This window comes from Colletes gigas, unplaced genomic scaffold, assembly GCF_013123115.1.
Source record: "Colletes gigas isolate AHSC1104 unplaced genomic scaffold, ASM1312311v1 Colletes_gigas_Sc00002, whole genome shotgun sequence".
Lineage (NCBI taxonomy): Eukaryota > Metazoa > Arthropoda > Insecta > Hymenoptera > Colletidae > Colletes > Colletes gigas.
Window position 1 is genome coordinate 2,560,784 of NW_025106631.1, and position 10,837 is coordinate 2,571,620.

Below are 10,837 nucleotides of genomic sequence, written 5' to 3' on the forward strand. Positions count from 1 at the left end.
ATCTGAAATCCTGTGCCACAAAGAGTTAAGTCTACCGGAGGCTAGGAGATATCGAGTATCGGATTCTCCGTGGAAATTAACTGCGCAAGAAAAGACGAACGTCTTGCGACGCTAAGATTTTGAAGAATCTCTATCGATCTCGGGGGCCCCGCCGACCGAAAATTTCCTTCCCATTCCCCCCGCCGGCGGGATCGAATTTCAATGCGCCGTCCGACCTAGCCTCGAGGCAAAATCCGGACTAGGATTTCTTATATTCACGTCGTGAATCATCCCTTGGAATTTGAACACGTGTCCCGAGATGTATGTCACGTATGCGGCCGCCCGTACACCGAACGATTCGATTCGTCTATGGATGCACGGTGTAATGAACGCGGACGCTTTTTGCTATTTTCCCATACACATCGTTGCGCGAGAACAATGGCGGAATTTCCGCAGCGAAGTTTGGTTAGAAAAAAGAACGTTACCACTGGGGAGTTATCTCGGACAAACTATCAGAAACTACTTAATAAGCTTACGACCAGCATAGAGGTCGCGTTATAGTAGTTATTAACAAAGTCCAATAAATACACTCTCAGAATATATTTAAAATCTTTTCGCTCGAAAGTCCCTGCTAACCTACATGTGTATTCCTATTCGACAAAAGTATCTACGAGAGTGGTAAATAATTTATTAAGAATAAGAGTCCAACAAATACACTCTCGTCTACAATATATTTAAAGTCTTTTCGCTCGAAAGTCTCTGCTAACCTACATGTGTACTCCTGTTCGACAAAAGTACCTACGAGAGTGGTGAATAATTTATTAAGAGATCCTCACCTCGAGAAGTTAGATGGCACTGCTCTCCAAGGAATACAGATTTTCTGTGAAGCGCAGCCGTGACGATATTTTGGGTCCAGTCAACCGCCGTGCACAATCGCGTAGAAAAGGGAGAAAGAAACAGCTTCGAACATAGACTCACTGTGTTCTCTGAAGTAGAGAAGGTTCAATGACCAGCGATAAAACGCGCACCAGCGTACCGTCGTAAAATCGGAAACCAGCCTGGCGTAGTTCGAAAGCCGACCGGAAGGCGGAAAGCGAGCACGAAGTTTCGAGGCTGGATATGGTAGTACGATTATAAACGCCCATCGACCATGGGAAATTAACGCGTTGGATTGCCGCCGAATCGAAACTGACAACGAAACGTCCCGTAACGGACTACCGTCGTGCGCGTCCTCGGATGCGCGCGCGACGGAACCCGGAGTTTCTCGTGAGATCGCGTTGCATAGACTCACGAAAAACGCGGGAAACACTGATTACCAACCGTCGAAGTTATCCTCACCGATCGAATAAGCAGAAATTAACGAGTTTTAACTTCTTAACAACGTTAGTCACAGGATACACCGAATATAAACTTTCTCGATCTTGTAAATAACTGCGTGAAATGTTGTAAAACGAATATTGAGGTCAGGATTAGGTTAGAGTCGTGTCAAGGTGGGGGCAAAAGGGACACGTACCTTTTGGGCGCCATATTATGAGAGCGACAATTGAATTAACTACTTTAATTCTTTACCGTACGTATAATATGTGTAAAAATTTTAATGGGAGATTCTAGAGGCCAAAATAACACGAAAATCGAGAACACCAATTTATTGATGAAAAATTATTAACGTTTAAACTTCCGCCTGTACTGAATTTTTTTCTCGAAAGTGCGTAGGATTTTGGGGGTATGTCTATTGACCAAAAATGATTATAATCGACCCCCACAACTAAATATAATTTTTTTAGAACAATATGAAATCTTTTAATTTTGACGAAAATTTGTCCACATTCCAGAATTTTTTTCTCAAAAGTGCGTAAGATTTCGGGGGTATGTCTATTCACCAAAAATGATTATAATCGACCCCCGCAACTAAATATAATTTTTTTAGAACGACATGAAATTTTTCAATTTCGTCGAAAAATTTGACCTACTGAATTTTTTTCTCGAAAGTGCATAGGATTTCGGGGGTATGTCTATTGACCAAAAATAATTGTAATTGACCCCTGCTACCGAAAATAATTTTTTTAGAATTTTTACTAAACTGAAAAATATTAACATTTTCTTTTTCAAATCTACCACTCAAATGTTGTTTATCTACTAAACAAGAACGTAGTCGTGTCTTTAATATGTTGTGAAAATTGCATACAACAAATTATCGCATGAATTATTACCCTGGGTGCCAAAATACCTAGGTACAGCCCTCACAGTAAATCAAGTTCTAATTAAATTATTTCGAAAACCACGGTTTACAGTTTGAAAATCGAAAAGCGGTCGATCGAGTGTTCGATCGGCATTCCGTTCGTTGTGAAACGTCATAATCGAGAGACAATTATTTTGTTTAACAAACGCATGCACTTGTGACGCAACGATCGAAACTGGATACAAGGCGTGATTTATGTAAATCGTCGCGTCCCGCGTAATTCGACATTCTTTTTTGCTTTCCGGTTTTTATCGGATTCAAGCTGTAGTTACAGTCAATTATAGTCGTTAAACATTGTTTTGTTATAATGTAATGGACCCCGCTCACGGAGCGCGCCCGTAGGCGAGTACACGGGTTGCATTTTGCATAAATTACGTATATAGTTGTGTCTGGTTCGCGTGGTCGCTCGACGTTATTGTCAAAATAATGCGAGAGCAGGTTGCCGCTGCGGGCTTGATAAAACAAATAGACCCGTGACACGTGAGTTGTATATTCGACCTTTTCATGGACTGAACGGACAATTGTTTCTCGCGATCGCGGAATTAAAATAATAAAAAAAAAGAAACGGAAGAAAAAATGCGGGAAGACTTCGTGTACTTTCGAAATTAAAACGAAAATAACCAGCGCGGCGGTGACGCGTGTCGCGATAAGAGAAATGAAAATAAACTGAAAACGGAAAATATATTACAGTAAATAACGAACGCTCGTCCGTCAGTTCCACGAACCATATAACAATGTTCAAATATTACCGGGCGAGTTCTGGCCTGTTTGTAAATAACCCTTTATTTCCCGGTAACTGTTCCGCGTACGCGTGGTCGTCGAGTTTTGCAACGGATAAACTACTTAAAAGTTGGTAGCACTGATAAATGTATTTATTCTTAACGTGTAACACGCGTGTTTGCAGGATGTCTCGCATGAACTGTTACGAACTAGAATAAGAGAAGGTTCGTAAAACTAGTCGAGTAAGAGCGAACGAGTCGACGCGAGTTAACCCGAGTTATTGTCACCTTCGATTTGAAAACAGTTTCCAATATTTTATACGGCAATATTTACCTGGTTTTTTAATGGCAGTTTGCCCGAGTCAAGTTCACTGTTCGCGATTTAAAACATACAAAATTGTAGGTTAGAATTTTCGTTCGAATTACACGTATCCCGTGAATTTTCCAAAATTAATGGTTGCTACGCTATGAAAAGAACGGAACCCGTAATTGAACCCTATCCGTTGACAAGGAGCGACGTGTTCGTTTCTATGGAAACGCTTCGAGTGCATTCCGCAGAAAGAGTTAATACGCGTAATTTTGTCGGGAAGCGAACGTATACGTCTAGCGAAACAGTTGGGGGGGGGAGGGCAAAACAAAGACGAGAAACGAACGCGAAGGAAGAATGCAAATGGCACGCCGTACCAAATGTGCCGGCGTTTCTCTTATCGTCATTTATTAAAAGCGCCCGGTAAGCGGAACAATGCAAATGGTCTCGTTATGACATGCTCTCTTCCTACGTAATCCCCGTGGACAACGTTTGAAAAACGAACGTCGCGCTGAACGACTTGAAAGCGTTGTTCTACGAAAAAGCACCAGGAATATCTTCCTTTTACGAGCACCATCGACTGTAAACCGCGAAGCTGAATCGCAACGAGGATCTCCGATCGTCCAAGTACGAAATTTCATACGCATGGAAATGTAATTTCCGGCTCGAAATTATATGTCGATGGTTTTCTTTCTTCGAACATTACGTAGAGATCGACAGGTGAAATTAGATCGCGTTAGCGAGCAGAAAATCGTTGCTCGGTCTATAAAAATCAATGCTCGTAACGAGCGTCGAATTGTTTTGAGAAAAAAGTCACGGATCAGTAATTTTCGTGTCCACGGGGCAAAGCAACCGAACAACGAACGCGGGGACCCTGCGTATCAGACACGGACAGGATGTAACGGGTCGTCAACTTGACATTGAGAAATTCGAACGATTACGAAAAAGAATTCCGTCGTATCGGGACAAGGGGGTATCGGACTACTTTATGGTAATTTAAAACGAGTTTGAGCACGGCGGAAAAATATGTCGTGGCGCGTTTACTACTGGTGTGCCTAAGGCGTGGACAAAAGATGAATTTGAGACCGATGACCTTTCTCCTCGTGGAGAAAGACAGAACGAGAGTGAAGAAGAAGAAGAAGGAAGAGGACCGCGGAGGAAGAGACAGGTCAAGAAAGATCATTCGAGAAGGCTCCGTTAGTTGATCAAGCGCGAAGGCTATTTAACATTCCGTGTTTGGAAAGGACGCACTTACTTTAGGAATCGCAGATGTTCAACGGACTGGCAGTGCTAGTTTTCAAACTTGTTCTCGGCTGCTCTCGCTTGATCTTTCCGTTTCACGCTCCTTCTCCCGGTTCTCCGCCTCTCCTTTCTCTACCGTGTGTCTTTTTTTCCGTGAAAACCTACCCGAGAAAGGCTGTCGAGTACCGCTTCGACGTTAACGGCCGAAGGGTTCGTACGTTAGGACCCGTCCCACGGCAGAAATATTTTAATCGAGGGATGACAGCTTGCACAACAAGTAGGTCATAAGCGGCACAGTACGCGCAAGAAACGGCTAGATACCACGTGAACGATTTAACAGCTCGACACGACGGCGAGACGACGTTTCTGAAACGCGATCACGCGTGTTTACGTCGGCGGAACTCACCTCAGCTCGACGGGGACTGCGGTAACGGCTCGTAACGATTTGAAACGAGCGCACTGAGTCCACTCCATGCCTGGTACACGCACGACCACAGTCTTCTCCGCTACTTTTACCCTCGATTTTAATCTGCCCGAACACTCGTGGACATGCTGGCTCTTGTTGAACGCGGATAAAGATCGTCGGCGCACACTAATACTCGACGGTCACGACGCAGAGGCGCGAAAAACGCGAAAATCCGACGGATCCGCGGTATAATGTCACGAAATACGTACCGAGTCGGCGAACGTCGAGCCACTACCGTGGCGACTACGCGCGCCAAGCGGCTGCACTAAACTCTCTAGCCACCGAACGTTTATAGGGATATTCCCCAAAACGACCGTTACCCCTAACCTTCGCGTACCCTCTCTATTTTCAAATAACCCTTTCAATTTTACAGTTTCGGTTAAACAAAAACGGAAGCGTCTAACGTTTCAACACGATCAAGCACGCCATACAACATTTTACGACTACTAATATTTTGTTTCAAACACATCTACATATGAATCGTGAATAAATTAACTTAAATAAAAAAGCAGAAAATGTAATACCAATAGAGTACTCATACAACCACTAAAAATCCAACAAAATTATTTAACCAACCTGATATATTCTGCAGGGAAAAGCTCATTCTAGAAACAGAAACAAACGATAATTCGACTGACTCTTTCAGAAAAGAAAAATTATAAACAATTGACTATGTCGTGAAATTTGCATATATGTCTCCGCTGGAAGGTTGAACGAAAGAATAAATATCCAACGTACTTATATATAAAATTGAATTTATTCTATATACACGTTCTGTAGATATTCTTATTATACAATGTACCTAAACGTTACGAATCGCACGAGATAGATTTAGATTCGAAATTATAACAGTATTTTCTTATATTGTTCGTATGCCAATACTTGCAACAGTTTACTTTTATACGTCGGATCTAAAATGCCGCGAAGTTCATTTTCAAGGCTAGGAAGATAACTTTCATATTTGTTTACGTACGTCCTAAAAGACAAGGATTTTGAAATCTCGACGTTCAAGCGAAAATTTATCCACTCTATTATGTCGTCCGATAATACATTATCTACAGAGTCGTCCATGTGTTCTAACAAAAACTGAGCACAAACCCTTGATGTTTCCACTGGTTCGTAAAAATCGTAGTTGGTGCATTTATTGAACACCTAATATAAAAAAAATTAAAAAAAAAACCAATATTTTATATAAAGTAGAATTTTTCAAATACTGTTTTACTTACGTCTGTCTCGTCCATTTTGTAGTCCGTATCATCCAACAGTGAAATGCCCCAATAAAAGAGCACGATGCAGAAAAGCTCTGGATCTTTCTTATGTACGCACTGATAGAACTTTTCGAGGAGCACGTTCGTACGTGAAAACTTATAATTATCATCGGATAACGAGCAATGTATTGGAATATGATCGATCAACATAAACGTCTCGTGTCGTACGTCAGAATTGTTGTCCAGCAGCAATTGCAACACTGTTGTCCACCATTGAATTTGTACATCTGTAACCAACATATTTAATTAATAATATTTAATTAATATGTTGGTTACGTTCGAATATATTAATAGTAAGAAATTTTATACATACATCGGTATTCGTCGCGTTCGTAACATATTAAGAAAAGGCTTCGCGTTATTTGAAAAACGGAAGCTCTGAAATCTGTGTTCAAGGACGCGATCCAAAAGTTATCGCAAAAACTTTCATATACATCATTAGTACATTCCAGACAGATTTCTTCTGCGACCTTGAGAACAAACACGTATATTTATAATTCCTAAAAAACAAAAACATTATTTAAGAAATACTTACGTCGTCAAGAGAAGTTAAAGTTACATACGACTTTCCGAGTAATCTCAAATAATTGTCCCTCTCGCAATAACTGCTTTTATTATCGTTTAGTCGTATTTCGTTTAACACAAATTTACAGATATCCATTGTTTTCGTGGAGCTAGACAACTCAAACTGATTGAGATATACCAAGCTGTTATAGAGGAAATTGAACATTGCATCTTGCAAGTCTGGATTGTATCTATAGAGGTCTTGTATCGAATAACGAATTATCTCAATAGCATTATCTAATAACAGCATTGTTTTGTCAGTATCCGTTATTTCGTTAATAACGTCCATTAGAGTCGACCATGCAAAAATTTGTGTTTCTGGACATCTTAAACTATGCACGTATACGCTAACTAGTACAGACTGTTGAATTGGATGGGTTTCTTTTATTATAGATCGTATAAATTTAATAACAGAGACTTTATAATTTTCTCGCGCGGGTCCTTCTTTCAATTCTTCGTATTCTACTAAATGCGATTTCAACATAGACAACACCGATACGTCCCGCTTCAGATATATTTCATCCACTTTACATACTTTGTTACAAACATTTATATATACTGCAGCCAATAAGAAACACGAGGGTTTAGAATTTACACGTTCCAAATTTTCTAAGATCCAAGTCGTTCTATTGAAAAATCTGTCCCAATCTACGTTAAACGATCGAAAATGTTCAAGGCTACAACGTTTCAGTATTTCAAAGATCTGAAAAGGTAACAGGAATGAATATTTCAAGTTTTCTGATCATTCGAAGTGGATGAAATTTACGCACTAATGTACACACCTGTAACATGTAACCATGCATTAAATTTAATGACAGACAAGCTTTCTCTGCAGATATTACATTTTCCATTATTTCTATCAAAACATTTTCCACAGAGCGTTCTGTTAATAATGCTACAAGCGCCCTTGCCGCTAGTTTACGTGTTTCGTATACTTCGCTTTTAGCACATTGCATAACTAATGTAACCAGGTCATTGATCTGAAATACGCGTACTGGTTTTACTATTAAACAATGCCATTACTAAATAATTCATAATTACCTTCCACTGACTATCGGTAGATTCAGAACTGTGGCTATGATACAATCGTGATAACAATAATAAAATCGATTGCACGTTCGATTTTATAATGGTATTATCCGCTGTAGCAAATGTTTGCAATTCGTTTAAAATGAAGGGCAACAAGCGGGGGTACTTTTCAAAAAATAAATTATAATTCATTTTGTTATCGTTGGTGAGATCAATATGATCTTTCGTCCTTTGAACGCCAAAGATTCGAATAATAAGGGCACTGAAAAGTAACGTTGCCGCGTTTCGTTCCTGTAAAAATTGTTACGTTTTATTTTACTTATAACTAGAGTATGAAATTATCAATGTTCTAAAATTTGCTCACCGCCCATGTCAAAGCATCGTAACTTTTAAATGCCGCTATTAGACCATCTGCTACGTAATTGTTTACTATTTCTGCAAGATTAGAATGTCTGAAAATTGCTCTTAGAATATTCAATGCGTGAGTTTTGATCTCCGTGACTTGAATACTACTTCCATCTATGCAATGATCAGTATTGCACTGTATGGATTCAAATGTGTTTTCATATTCCGAGAACACTGATTCTGTGTACATTAACGTTTTTATCTTCTTCCATAGATTTGCATTTTCCAATTGCGTGAATCCTAACAAAATTTTCATCACAGAATCGAATGTCGTCGTCTTTGTATTTTTGTATTGGCGAGGCTCTGTAGATAGTAAAGCCTATTGAGTAAAATTTGTATGTTTCGTGTTTAGTAAATAGACTCGTAAAAGCATGAGATCAAAATAGAATTTAATCTTGCATACTTGTATCATAAATGGTACGCCCGCGCTTCTCCGTGTCGCGCACAATTTCGAATTCTCCTCTTTAATTCCCGTGATCGCAATCAATATCTGGTGCAACCACATTTTGGGCAATTCGCTCAAGCTGTTGTTCAAACGCCAAAGACGAGAACACAGCTGACTAAAGCCTACGTGTGCTTGTTCGAATGCCCCTCTATGCTTTGTTTCGGTAAGCAAGGTGACCAAGTGTTCTCCTATTTTGATAATCTATTAAAATATGAGACTAACTTATTCACCATTAAGAAGATGGTCATTTTTTGCTTTTATCGTGAATATAAATCATGATAGTTTACTTGCTCCTCGTTTAAAAGTTCTATGGAAGAATCGTCTTCGCATATTGGTACTTTAGTGGCTAGGAAGCCAAATAACAAACTGACTTCTTTCACGGTTCGCCAAGAACAGAGGAGCACCATTTGTGGGGTTACTACTTCCTTTTCGGACGAGGCGCCACATATTGCGCGAACTGTTTGTAAATTTAGGTCCATTGGTAAATGCCCTTCGGGCGAAGAATTGTTAACTATCAAAGAAACTGCACAACTAAGTTCAAAACATACACATATAAGCTCCGATATAGCGTGTTTCCAAACTAATTTCTGTTCTACTTCTTTAAAATCACATTCTTGTAACAAATTTCGAATACAAAAAAGGTAGCCGTACAAAGAATGTTTAGTAACCGTCAATACTATATTTTCCCTCGCGAGAATCAAAGCTTCCTTTAATTTGTTTAATAGAATCAATACTAGTTGCAACGTTACGTTTATAAAACTCGATTGAAATCCGTGTACGTTCTGTATAACAGGTGATAACATGCTTACTTTGAACATGTATGCAGCTGTTATACTGTCAATAGGCCTGATACTGTTACCTAACTCTATAGCAACTGTAATAATATTGTTCACGTTATTCGCATCATCTAATGGTAACAACCTTGGTTCCATCGACTTTATCAAGTTAAACGCCATTTCTTTATTAGTCTCGTACGTGTCTAACAACATTAGATCGAACAACATTTTCACTTGACGAGTCTTCCAGGTAATACGTTTGAATTCATTATCTAACAAATCCTTCATCAGAAGTAATATTTGCAAAGAAGATCGTCTACGACAATACGTAGCATCGGGGCCACATATACACATATTGCACAGAGATTGAAAAGTATTGCAATACTTATTTATATCCCTTTCAACTTCACAGGATATTTGAAAAGAATTGTCCAACACTTCTTGCTTTATTTCCAACGGATTGCAATTTTTTTGATACCGAGTTCTCAGTTTTTCTTCTTGAACACACTGTCGCCTCATAACAGCTAAACTGTCCTTCATACGTTTCAGAGCCTACGAAACAAAGATAACGATTCGTGATTAAAAAATTCTCGTTGCGTTTACCAAAAATCTTACCTTTTTTATCACGGGTACGAATTCTAATTTCTCTTTAAAATTAACACGTAAAAACAAGATAATTATATCGAGTTCTCTAGATGTGAATTTCAAAGTACTTTTTTTCGATTCTATTATAAGCGAAAGCGTATTCAATTTAATCTGAAACAAAAGTGGATGGTGGCATTAAATCGAAGATTTAGGATTATTATAAATCTAGTGAATTCATATACTTCATCGTCGTGATGTTGCACATAACGTTCTAAACAATCGTAAGTAATAGAATCCCGCCAAGAACATTCATCTTTCGGATTTAAAAATTTGTTATCCGTGTCCAATTCTCCACTACGTTTCAATGTTAACAACTCTTTCAATTGTTGTTTTATTTCCATCTGTGCAAACATGTTACCACGACTTATTCAAACTGGAACATAAGAGAACACGTGTCCGTTGTTTGGTTGAGCCGCGCTCATTGCACAGATCACAGATCGCAAGCAACGATAAAAAGTACCACGGACAACGAGTGAAGTAGACATACGACGTAGGGAAGTTCTTGTCACGCTACTAACGTACCGATCTTGCGAGAAATTGATACCATACGCGAGTCCCTGTGCATAGCCTTGTCGCGCACTCTACGTTTGAGAACAGCGACTCCTGGTTAGAAACGTGGTCGCCGCGGTGAAAACATCATACGCATCGTACGCGCGTAGGTACATACACTGGGTACTACGCGTTGTCTGTGATTTTGATAACCATTTGCGGAGCATTAGAACGGTGAGAGCAACGTAGGATGAATCATCGTAA

General features: G+C 39.4%; 2 protein-coding genes across 5 annotated transcripts in view; both read right to left on the reverse strand.

Annotated features, from left to right (window-relative positions):
- The window catches only part of LOC122403227 (uncharacterized protein CG43867), a 152,954-nt gene extending 147,792 nt beyond the window's left edge, over positions 1-5,162 (reverse strand). For all 4 annotated transcript variants that reach the window (XM_043406629.1, XM_043406616.1, XM_043406607.1 and 1 more), the window contains exon 1: positions 4,893-5,162. The gene's annotated coding sequence lies outside the window, so the exon portion shown is untranslated. The remainder of the gene's footprint in view (positions 1-4,892) is intronic.
- Positions 5,163-5,795: 633 nt separating this feature from the next.
- Positions 5,796-10,740, reverse strand: LOC122400413 (thyroid adenoma-associated protein homolog). The gene is made up of 12 exons (XM_043401871.1): positions 10,607-10,740; positions 10,267-10,457; positions 10,055-10,195; positions 8,951-9,991; positions 8,622-8,864; positions 8,178-8,537; positions 7,826-8,104; positions 7,567-7,764; positions 6,756-7,487; positions 6,534-6,690; positions 6,179-6,447; positions 5,796-6,104 (listed from the first exon to the last, which is right to left on the reverse strand). The coding sequence occupies exons 2-12, from the start codon at positions 10,435-10,437 to the stop codon at positions 5,796-5,798; spliced, it is 3,900 nt and encodes a 1,299-aa protein (XP_043257806.1). The 5' UTR covers positions 10,438-10,457; positions 10,607-10,740.
- Between the last annotated feature and the right edge of the window lie 97 nt (positions 10,741-10,837).